The sequence below is a fragment of the Chanodichthys erythropterus genome, chromosome 5 (genome assembly GCF_024489055.1).
Source record: "Chanodichthys erythropterus isolate Z2021 chromosome 5, ASM2448905v1, whole genome shotgun sequence".
Taxonomy (NCBI): Eukaryota; Metazoa; Chordata; class Actinopteri; order Cypriniformes; family Xenocyprididae; genus Chanodichthys; species Chanodichthys erythropterus.
The window spans coordinates 23190387-23203094 of NC_090225.1; the positions used below are offsets into that span (position 1 = coordinate 23190387).

Genomic DNA, 12708 nt, shown 5'->3' on the forward strand with positions numbered 1-12708 from the left:
CCTAGTTTCTGTGTCAGTGTGCCTTTTTTTTTTTTTTTTCCTCCTTCTCATTCACAGTACAATTACTATTTGTAGGTATGCCTAAGCTGAGGTGGTGCATTAAAAGAGGGGTGTGGTGCATTAAAATCATCATTTGGTGCATTAAAATCATGTGTGGTATATGTTAGGTATTGGTTTGATTTGGTTATATTTTTATGTTTTAGATATTTATATTATTGTTCCCATTATTATTTTATTCATTTTTTAATTATTAAAAATATACATTATACCATTACCATCCTTATATCAAGCAAAACAAGCAAAACATCATCACATCATCATCATTTCAGTAATGCTAAATGTTTCTGTAAAATAACAACAATGTCAATAATAATAATAATAATAATAATAATAATGAAAATACTCACAATATTACTAAAACCTTGTATAAATATGTGTAATAATAAATGAATGCATGATTGAACAGGATGAGTGTGTCAGATTTGTAATAGTTGAAGGAGGTCTGATCTGGAGTGTTGTGGTTCCGATATACAGTTGTAATGAAATGAAAAATATTCTAAAGAGATGTAGTCTATGAGCAAATTTTTCCAGTGCGTTAAGTGAATAGTGTTTCGGGATTTCCAGTTCAAGAAGATAGTTTTCTTGGCGATGGTTAGGGCTACAAGAAGCATCCTTTTGTTTGTCATTTCCTGATTGAGAGTTGATAGATCGCCCAGTAGACAGAGGGAGGGGGATAATGGGATGTGGCAGCCTATGAGGCGGGACAGGGATTCAGTGACGTCTTTCCAAAAGTGTTCAATGGGTGGGCAGTGCCATGTGGCGTGGATATATGTGTCTGGGCAGTTTTGTGAGCAATGTGAGCAAATTTCTGATGTGAATCCCATTTTAGACAGCCTTTCCCCAGTGTAGTGTGTTCTATGAAGAGTCTTGTACTGTATGAGTTCAAGGTTGGCGTTTTTAGTCATGAAATAAATATTTTTACAAATTTGAGTCCAGAAGTCGGTATCAGGAGCAATCGAAAGGTCTTCTTCCCATTTAATTGTTGGTAAAGTTAAGGTTTTATTTGAATTAGTTATAATTTTGTATATTTTGGAAAGTAATTTTTTCGGAGAGGATATATTAACTAAATCTGCTAATGCGGTAGGAAGGTGAAGATTGATAGTTCTATTGTTGATTTTGGATAACACGGCTGATTTTAGTTGCAGATAATTCAAGAATTGATTGCTCCCGATACCGTAAGTAAAACCATTTTGGATATTTGCGCTTTATAAGAGACACTTTACAATATCATTATAATTTCTCACTGTAACAGGACACTTAAAAAAGAAGAAGAGACAGACAAAACACTGTTGTAGGTTCTTATGTCCATGGTAGCTGACAAATAATTAAATAAAATGTCTGTGGAGCGCTGGAGATCTAAGACATAGATCTTGTCCAAATTTAGGATCACACCAGATGAACAATGTCATCATTCTGTGAATGTAAAACACTTTTTTTCTTCCTCCTGTCCTTGTTCAGTGTTATGTGTGATTATGTTCATAAATCAACAATCCCCTTTTAACCACTCTATAAATATTAAACAGAAGCAGGAAAATGATAAGGTCATATCTAAACCTTCACTGGTCTACACTTGACTGAATGAACACTTGACTAGCTGAATATATTCTTCCTGTGACCCCACATTTGTCTGGGTTTTAAAAACTACTACAGTTCTGATGCAATAGTTCTCAAAATATATGTGATTGTATATAATGTATTCTTTTATTTGAATGATTTGTAATGTTGCAATATTGCAGTGTCTGATATATTTGATAAAAAGTATAAGCTGTTAAAAAACATGGCCAGATTTGAAGTCAGCATGTAGCTACTTTAGTAACTTTGTGTACAGTCTTTAATCTTGTCATAAGATGAAACATTGTTAAACATGAATAAACATTATTGTTTTTATCTTTGTAGATAATCTGTTTTGAAACAATATGTAAGTATAAGACATTTCTCCTTTATAGAGATTATAATAAGGGACAAAGAGCTGAAATCAAAGGAACAGCAAAATCAAACAAGTTAGCATAGTGCATGAAAAAAATCATATATTAAAAACATTCATTTCCTTTTATTTGCACAGTCTGTGTAGACTGTAATGTACATCAACTTAGAGTAAACTAACGAACTTCTCTGTAAAAATAAAAAAAGCAATAGAAATCATTTAACAGAGATTTACACCTTAGACCTCTTGTTTATGCGGTTTCATGACTTTCTGACCGCTTTCTGACTTTGCTTGGCCCTACTTGCAGTAACAATGGTGAGAAAACAGCTTTTACTCCATTCATTTGATTCCAACATTCTGTTTCTCAAACACCTGATCAGATTCCTCGTCTACGTTCTTATTTTTGAATACTTAGGGTGGGGAGTGCTAATTTTAGTATTACAATCACATATAATGATTGTGTTTTAAAAGTAAAATATAGACTTATAAAATGGTACATAGCAAATATCATAGATGGAAAAAAGAATAATTACACATCCCCACCCCAAAATCAGTGTTCCATGCTCCCAACTTACTGTTCTTCTTCTTCTTCTTCTTCTTTTTTTTTTGTTTAGCTTCTTTTCATTCTTTATCTTACTTACATTCTTTACCTTCATTTCCTTTGTAATGCTCTTATATTCATTTTACACCAATACCTCTAAAATTCCACTTTAGAGTTTGATTGGTAAACCCTATGTTTTACAAACTTGCAAACATCATTCTCATGGTGCTCTCCTGCTGTTTTCTACAGTGCTACCAGTAGGTAGGAGTTCAACAAACTAGAAGGTAGCATGGCTTCTGTCTATAACTGAGGACACATAAATAAAATAAAAATATTTATCATTTCCAAATACCAGTGACATGCATTCCCATGGATGAGAATCAGTTACACTAAACCAGTATACAAAAAGTGCAATATGCCTATCTGTACATAAAGACTTTTTTAGTATTTTATATTCAAAATTGCTTAAGCAGTTTGATCCTAAGATCTAAAGCCTGGTTTATCTGCGAAAAAGCAAAATCTCAAGGGTTAAATCATTTGTGCACATGTTCATTAATTTGTTGTTCTCTCAGAGTTTTCTGTCTGTACTCCCTGTCCGGCAGTTTGTACAGTTTCTTTTTGCACATCCTCAGTCTTGGCAACAGACTCTGCCTCTGCAGAGTTCTGAACAATGCTCTCAACCTTAGTGTTGGGTTTCTTAGAAATAGGTGGAGGAACTTTGTTAGCAGTCTTGTGTGAGTCATTAGACTTGGCTGAATCAGAAACGGATGCTAACTCTGCCACCAGAGTCTTCCTCAGGTCAGCCTGAACCTCTAAGGATGACGGTGTCTCTATTACGACCTTCTTTGGGCTCTTGGAGAAGATGAAGCTGGCCATAGATGCAGGGGAGTTGGGTACAGCACCCACGACTGGGAGAGGAGAGCGCAGACCAAAGGGCTTTGCTTGGTTTTCTGTTGTAGACATTGCAGCAGCCTTCAGACGAATAGCGTCCTGGAGACGCATGGAGGGGTTAGCTGGCAAAGACACTACGGGTGGCTTGGAAGAGACAGTGGGTGTTTGTGTTTGGGGTTTAGGCTGCTCACCCTCCAACTTTGAGGGTATTTCAACAGTGATTGATTGCTTCTCTGGATTTTGCAGGGGCTTGTTGAGTTCTTGTGCCTGAAGTTGAGACTTTGGCTCACTGATTGATTGGTCCTTTGGTCCCATTGTGTTCGGCAGGGTAGCAGGTGCTGCAACTTGGATTTGTTCCTTGAGTGTTTGGGGTTTGAGTTCTGGTTCAGAGCAGGGTTGTTTAGCTGTTGGTTCAGTAGGAGCTGAAGTGTTACTTGGTTCAGTGGTTGAACTTGTAGCTGATGAGCATGCTGGCTCAAGTGTTGTGTTTTGGGTTTTTTGAACAATGTTATTTGCTGTAGTCTTTGGTTCAGTTGACCCTTTCTGAGTATTTGATACAGTTGTTGTGTTTGTGCGCACGTTGACAGATGGAGATTCATTTTTTGACTCTGTACCAGACAGAGCTTCCACATCAGGGGGCAGTGATGTCATAATCAAAGATCGTCTAACTGGTTTTGGAGGCACCTCTTGACTGACACCTAATTTTGGTTTTGGTTGTGATGATTTAGCGAGATCTATAGCCTGACCCTGATTGGACTTTACCGACCTGAGACGAACCATCTGTAAGAGAGACTGTGTGACCACTGGACCGGAGGTCTCCTCTTTGGCCGGAGAGGGACTGCTTGTCCGCTTCTCCGTTTCTGTTGTATCTAGTCTGTCCTCCATTTTTACATCAGTAGGTAGTGGAGGAGGAAGAGGAACAGTGACTTGTTGAGATCTTACATCAGTAGGTAGTGGAGGAGGAAGAGGAACAGTGACTTGTTGAGATCTTACATCAGTAGGTAGTGGAGGAGGAAGAGGAACAGTGACTTGTTGAGATCTTACATCAATGGGTACTGGTGGAGGAAGAGGAGCAATCACTTGTTGCGATCTTACATCAGTGGGTAGTGGAGGTGGAGGAACATTGATTTGTTGAGAAGTTACAGATAATGTTACCAACACATTGTGTGTCGAAGATTGGGATTCTTGCAGAGGGGATGGGATTTTCTGTGGTTCAGAAGGTGGTGTGGGTGGAGGTGGAACTTGTGGTGGTGGTGGTGGAACATTTGGTGGTAATTGAGGCATTATAAGTAAAGACCGTGGTGAAAATGGTGGGGGTGGCGGAGGGAAGTCTGTATCATTTGGCACAGTGACAGGAGTTGCAGAAACTGTGCCAACTGGAGGCGCTGGAGGAGGAAACAGAGGAGGTGGAGGGATCCAAGAAGTCAAGTCCTTTATTGCTTTGGCGGCTAGTGTAGGAGATGAAGGAACAAAGTCTGGAGGGGGTGGAGGAGGTTTGTCTTGGCTGATGTTTGGCATTGGTGGGTAATGCTCTGGGGGAGGTGATGGAGATGGGGTGACACTTGCGGCTGGTGCTAAGGATTCAACTTTGCCTTTTAGCTCCACTGCCTGCAACATTGATGCGGTGTCACCATTTGATGAGGTCAAGTCTGGTTCATCTGCAGTTTTAAGACCTCTCTTTTTAGCCCAGCGTGCATAGTTAACAGGGCCAGGCCCACACAGAAGTTCAAAAGTACGCTGGTTGTGAGCCCAGGTCTCTGGTGGAGGAGCTGGGGGAGCCAGTACTTTGGGATGGTTAGGAATATCAATCAGAGACCGGAGAGCCATTACAGCTGGGGAAGAATTGTTACTATTAATTAAACTTGCAGACAGAAGGGTGTTCTTCAGTTCAGCAAGCTTACTGGTGCCATTTGTGTATGAATGGGGTGTGGTGACGGAATACTTTTTAAGGTTATTTCTGTATATATTTAGCTCAGCTGGCGTAGTTTTCTGTCCATTGGAAGGAGATATGCTTCTCTTAGGGTTTAACTCGGGAGTGGTGACCTTCATTTCATATACAGAAATGACAGTGGGGTATGGTGATACCTCTGGAGTGGAAGGATTTTCAGATCTTTTCCAGGTCTGTTTCCCGTGTAAGGAGTATGACCTGCTGGGAGGAGTTGGAGGCATCTTGCTCCGTTTAACCACTGATAGGTTACGTGTGAAAGCACCACCAGATCCCATTTTTCTGCCATCCTCCTCTTCTGTAGAATCCCCATTCACATGAGTATTTCTAGATGCAATATGGGAACCATGGTTGTTCATCTTGACCGGTCTAGCCATGTTCTCAACCTGACTCCCTCTGCTGGCCACACGGGGAGTGCTACTGCTGGAGATGGTGGAGGAATCGGATACTAGTGTCTCGGACGATCCCGAGTTACTCCACCTAGAATAGTCTGAGCAGGTTGTGGAACATTTTGAAGAGGCTCTGGAGGATGGACGGGTGGATGCTGGGCTGGCTGACACCAAGCTGCTCTTGCTGATGGTTCGGACACTGCTGCGACTTTGGCAGCGACTGAGTTCCACAACATCCACAGATGGTGGAAGTACAGCATTTGGAATGATTTTAGACATGTATGTGGCCTGCGGTGAGATGGACATGACCGCACCGGCTGGGTTCTCTGTCCATGGAACAAGAAGAGTGCCTTCTCCAAACTTTTCTGGATCTACAGAATTATTCACAGATCTTTGGAGGATGTCATCTTTGGGTTTTGCCAGTGTGTTGTCTTTCTTAACTGTGTGTAGGTTCTCTTTGCCCTGTAGATGGTCTTGTAAGCTTTCTCGTTCAAAGCTGGTAGACGCACCATCCACAGTGGAAATTATGGCGGGTATGATCACGTCTCCATTGGACATCTGGCCATCAAAAGGACTGGTGGTGATCCATGCTGCCCTGTCCAACCCTTCAGATACAATTGATTAAAAAATAAAATTAATAAACATTACATGTTTTCTGCTAAATAACTTAAAAGACAAGCTGTACATTACAGAAGATGGCAGTAAAACATACCCAGTTCTCTCTGGATGTGTCGAGGAATTCCTACAACAGTTCTCATGTGTTTCCTACGAGACTTGGTCTTCTCTGCAGACTTATCTGGCTTCAAAGGTCTAAACGTTGAGGCTGGAGAAAGGAAATAGAAAACAATGTTGCTGTGACATTGTATTTGCTATGAAATCATAAAGCACTTTATAAGGATACCAGGCCATGGTCTTTTTATGGCAAAAATGGATATGACTAATAATGTGTTTATGTCTGAAAGTGTCACCTTGGCGTTTGAGCCCTGAGCGTGTTGATCGTGAGGAAATGGAGGAGCGCATCGAAACAGAATCAGCAGCTGTGCTCTCAGACTCAAAGCCTCTCAGTTCACTAAAGGCCATGCTGTCTTCAGTCTGAGCTGTTACTGTTGACTAAAGTAAAGCAGCATGGTTAACCCTCTAAATTTACATTCGTCCATCAGCAATTTAAAAGTAGTCAATAATATATTTTACTTATAGAACAGTGTCACTCTAGTGGGAACAGAATTAAATACAATCGTAATAAGAACTGAGGGTTGACTGATGCTTGGAGGAACACTTACTATCATACTTTGGTCATCAGGGTAGTCAATCCCATTCCTGTCATCTGGAACAGAAGACATTATCACTTAACCCAATAAAATGAACTGCTATATGCTGCAAGTATTTGGTTCAGAGTAAAAGGAAGTCTGTTAAGACTCTGATTTGGAGTTTGTTTTGTCATACCCTCCTGCTGCTGCAGTTTTAGGCCCTGCTGGGCCTCTGTATGAAGGTCTAACACATATTTAGGCCGATCAACCTCCACAAACACATTTTCTTGGAACTTCTGAAGAGAAACAGCAACCACAGCTTCCTCTTTAGGGCCTTCAGATAGAGAAACAAAGTAAAACATTTAATATCTATGCAGGTGACAGACAAATACACTGTTATAAAGACAGAATAGGATGTTTCAAACCTACAGGGCTTTGATGTTTTAAAAGTAGATACACACACAAACAACTGCTTACTAGCAAATAATATAGTGACTTCAGAAACAATTAAAGTTAATGGAAAGTCAGTTATCTCATTCACTTAACCAGGGTTTTTCTTGTGTTTTAGTTTCATCCTAATGTGACACTTTATCACTACAGATTGACTGTCCTGTAACCTGACACACTGTGCAAAGACCATGCTCGAATTAACCATGTGGCCTGATTTCACCCTGCTAATTCACTCATTATTTCTGGTGACTTGGGTCTTCAGAAGCATTTTTTCCAGTTTTCATTTCTATTCACAGCATCGCAATCAGGAAGTTGTTTGTAATTTACTGTACTGCGATGACCACACAATTATTCACCATGTAAAATGTTGGTAAAAAACCTCTGAAGAACAAACTTTTAAAAAACAGAATACTGTTCAGAACACATCATTCACCCTTTACATGTAAACACGACTTTACATGTTTACATTAATGATATTGCATACTGAAATTTAGACATAAGCATAATACAGACAGCTAAAAGACTTTCCAGCCATATTTGACAAAAATGTGACATCTGACAAAATCTGTAGGAAAAAAAAAAAAAGAAAAAAAGAAAAAAACCCTACCTTTTGATTTAAAGAAGGACAGAAGAGAACAGTCATTTTGATTCAGCAAAAGCACCATGTCTGAATTACCACTGGAGTTTAACGTGATTACATCCTTAGTCTCTGCTGAAGAGTGCGCCAGCACACACTAATTTTAGAGTGAAGAGCTTCACTAACTGACACGCAGTATTTGGAGAGCTTTAGTAATCCTAATCCAGATAAATATCCCATAACTCAAGTATAGGCTAAAATATGCTAGAAAAATGTCTGAATTTCAAGAGTAAATCAAGGTAGTACAAAAGGTAGACCAAGAGTGTAAATGTAGAAGGAGATATAAAGGACCTTTAGGTATGGTTAAGGTTATGAATTATGTACTGTTTCTTAAGGCTTTAGGTTGTGGCCTGTAAATAAAATCTGACTTCTGATCATTCACAAATCTTAAAACTTGTGTGATCCATACCAATACTAATTACCTATGATATTTGGCTTAAGATTTCAGGTTAGAATTAAAAAAGCAAAAATAATGATACACTTTGAGTGGATATGAGCAATGTGACATGCTTGGAAAAAAGTGCCTCATTCATATGTACTACATTTATGATGTTTTTTTTGTCCACACTGTGCCTAAAATTTCCTTGTGTGTTTCATGGAAGAACAACAAATACAAGGGGTGAGTAAATGACAAAACTTCCATTTCTGGTAGATCAACAGTCTTAAAGGAACATTCACATGTTCCTTCAAGACTGCTGTTCAACCTGTTCATTTTCTCAACACTAGATGGAGTAGGAGAACAGAGAAACTGAGTTCACATGTATGCTTAAGGAGAACAAAACCTGTTGCTCAACCTAGAGAACAGACAAAAGTCTATCAAAGTAGTAAAACAACAAATATCAATTCTTGTAGATGGTTCAGTAACAGATATACATTTGATACATAGTCTGACCCTTAACACATTAACTTTTAATATTGCACTTTAATTAATTAATTTATAGTTGGTCAGCAAGGAGTGCAGTGGGAATGCTAAACCCAACCTCAATCCATGTCAAACCAGGTCAGACATGTCCTATAGACCAAAGAGCCTCACCCACTCATATATCACATGTGACTGGCCTTCCTCATCCAACTTCATTAATCATCGTATAGAGAAAGATCTGATCATATTTTAAATGAAGCAGCATCAAAACAAAAAGTTTTGTTCTTTAAATTTGTTAAACATTCACTGCTTTTTCAACTGGGAATAAATTCCTTGAACCAAAAATTTAAGAATGAACAACAAAAGTGAAAAAGTGATAGAAAGAGGAAAGAAAGTGAAACTTTGTGGTCGTTGATATTTAGTGGAGTACTTTCTGTTTGTCTCACTACGGATATATCTGCATCTTTAGACAGCCAAACCACGGATAAAATGTTCCTGCAATGGTTTTGGAACGTTTAAAATAGTTCAACAACCACAGAGCTCATCATTTCAGCCCTGAGGAAGATATCATGCTGTATAATAAAACCAAGAGAGACTGCATTCTTAGACATGATGCAAATAATATCCTCTTATGCCTTATTGCCTTTATAAAATGACCACAACGGCAATATGATTAAAGAAATCAATGTTCAATTTTATGACAGGAATCATATCATAAATCCCCCTACAGTTCAGAAAGACAATTTTAAATATGACGCAGTTAAATTGACTAGACAGTAGAAAAACAAAACATGTTACATGACCACATCTGAATGTCATGTGTGCAGTCTCATGTGACCATTTATCAACATTTTACATCTTTGAACGTGGCTTATCCATTCAGAATTTAAAGTCATTTGTTTTATAAAACTACATTAGTGACATGTATCCAATATGAAAGCTCTAATCTAATGGTAAATACTCTTTCTGTGTGTGTGTGTGTGTGTGTGTGTGTGTGTGTGTGTGTGTGTGTGTGTGTGTGTGTGTGTGTGTGTGTGTGTGTGTGTGTGTGTGTGTGTGTGTGTGTGTGTGTACAGAGTATTGTGTTGATGTCTATAGGTTATATAATCTGTACCATGACCTAAATCGTTGTTGAATGCATTCTCAGAAGTTCAGAGATTTTCTGAAAAACTTGATAACCTTCTGAGAAAGCAAAATAAAAGCAGCACAGAATACGAAAGACTCATACATGCCTGGACCTGTTGAGGGCAGATGTCAGAACAGCTGCAAGGAGTCTTGAATTGGATAAAACTCGCACAGAGACTCCTTGATCAACTTTAACTTCAGCTTTAATTGAACTAAATTTCATGATTCATGGTAGTTGAGGCTTTCTATTAAAAGCAAAACCCATCAATGACTCAAAAACAAAGTGACAGAAAAACACGTTTATCTTGGCTCTGTGAATGAAACCTTGAGTTTGTCACTACAAGAGACTTTATTCAGGCATCTGATGCTGCTGTCCTTCAGAATAGTTTTAATAAAAGGTTATTAAATGTTTAATCAGTAAAGTCAAGCCAAAGGTGAAAAGACAAGAAGCGAGGAAGAAAGAGGAACACAATGTGCTAGAATGAATGATAGAGATTAGCAATGTAAACACGCAGTTTAGTTCTCATCACTGGCAGCTGGATCCCACAGGCAATTTGTGTGTTGGCAGGAGCTCAGGACCGCCCTGCCCTGCCCTGACAATTGCTGCTGTGTTTTGAGCAGCAGGGGGCAGCACTTTGGGACTTTTTTCATGTCATACATAAAGACTACTCCGTTTTCAAAACATCATAACCTCACTAGTTGTATTTAAGCCCGTTTCTCACATTAATGTAGTAGCAACAGCAAGTGCACAGTGAGCTTTCATGTATATAATCATTTATAAGTGATATGTAATTGTTAACAAGGGCTGGAAATGAAAAACGCTGTATATTTAGATGTGATTAAGATATTTTTGCCAAAATCCGATGTCTCAGTGAGGCCTGCATTGACAGCAAGATAATTAACACTTTCAATGCCCAGAAAGCTACTAAAGACATTTAAAACAGTTCATGAGACTACAGCGGTTCAACCTTAATGTTATGAAGCAACGAGAATACTTTTTGTGCGGCAAAAAATAAAAATAATGACTTGTCAACAATATCTAGTGATGGGCGATTTCAAAACACTGCTTTACTGAAAATCATGTGACTTTTGCGCTCTGAACCACTGATTCGAAGCAAAAGATTTGTAAAGCTTCAAAGCTTCACAAAGCAGTGTTTTGAAATCGCTCATCACTAGATATTGTTGAATAAAGTCGTTATTTTGTTTTTTTGGCTCACAAAAAGTATTCTCGTCACTTCATAACATTAAGGTTGAACCATTGTAGTCACCTGAACTGTACTAAATATGTTTTTAGTATCTTTCTGGGTATCTGAATGTGTTCTTGCTGGCAATAGAGGCCTCACTGAGCCATCAGATTTCATCAAAAATATCTTAATTTGTGTTCTGAAGATGAACAAAGGGGGGTGAACTAGTTAGCATGCCTCTTACTAGAATATTGGCTGTTTATTGGTAGCAGATATTATTCTAAATCCCTTTAACCTACCCAATACCTAAACTTAAATACCATACACTAACTATTAATATGAAGTAATTGGGAGTTTTGGAGGCAAAAGCCGTAGATAATAGACCCTAATCTAAGGTGTGACCTTTTAAGTCAATCTCCTACCCTGAAAGGTCTGTCTTGCACATTGTTAGCAGCAGCTCACCCCATGACATCCTTCTCATGGGCATTTCATATTTTTTTTTACTTTTCAGTGGGAGTTAAATCTCTTTTTTTTTTAACTGTAGAAAAAAAAAATCTCAATATAAGGCATTTTTCACTCAACAATTGCATCTTGCCTATTAGTAGTTATATATAATCTTTAATTATTAAAATTGATGTGGTTTTCAACTGGTAAAATGTTCTTGGAATATATATATACTGCCTGGCCAAAAAAAAAAAAAAAGTCAGTTAGGATTTTAATTGGCAAATACTTAAGAGTGTATGGATGGATCATTATTACAGTGATTATTAGATTTCTAGCATGTTATATGTTTGGCAATGTTTTTTTTAACCCTTAAAGATGGAGTGTGTAGCTTTTCTTTTCTTAAACAACCATGTATTAAGATATTCCAGGATGACAATGTCAACATTCATCCGGCTCAAACTGTGAAAGAATTGTTGGGAGGGAGCATGAAGAATCATTTTCACACAGGAATTGACACTGACCTTAAAGGTGCCATAGAATGCTTTTTCACAAGATGTAATATAAGTCTAAGGTGTCCCCTGAATGTGTCTGTGAAGTTTCAGCTTAAAATACCCCATAGATTTTTTTATATTCAGTTTTTTAACTGCCTATTTTGGGGCATCATTAACTATGAGCCGATTCAGCATGCATTCCCTTTAAATGCTCACACTCCCCGCCCCCATTTTCGCAACTTTATAATACAGTGCATAAACAACGTTCACATAGCTAATATAACCCTCAAAATGGATCTTTACAAAGTGTTTGTGATGCAGCATATCAGATCATGCAAGTACAGTGTTTATTTGGATGTTTACATTTGATTCTGAATGAGTTTGATGGTGCTCCGTGGCTAAAGCTAACATTACACACGGTTGGAGAGATTTATAAAGAATGAAGTTGTGTTTATGAATTATACAGACTGCAAGTGTTTAACAAATGAAAATAACGATGGCTCTAGTCTCCGTGAATA

The 12708-nt window shown here is 38.3% G+C and overlaps 1 protein-coding gene across 2 annotated transcripts in view; it reads right to left on the reverse strand.

The window, feature by feature from the left end:
* Positions 1-1785: 1785 nt before the first annotated feature.
* si:dkey-157l19.2 (NHS-like protein 3) overlaps positions 1786-12708 on the reverse strand; it is a 32927-nt gene continuing 22004 nt past the window's right edge. For both annotated transcript variants that reach the window (XM_067386618.1, XM_067386619.1), the window contains 5 exons: positions 7194-7331; positions 7031-7074; positions 6719-6860; positions 6463-6573; positions 1786-6355 (listed from right to left, as the gene is read on the reverse strand). In XM_067386618.1, the coding sequence (XP_067242719.1) occupies positions 3078-6355; positions 6463-6573; positions 6719-6860; positions 7031-7074; positions 7194-7331 (3713 nt within the window). In that variant the 3' untranslated portion in view covers positions 1786-3077. The remainder of the gene's footprint in view (positions 6356-6462; positions 6574-6718; positions 6861-7030; positions 7075-7193; positions 7332-12708) is intronic.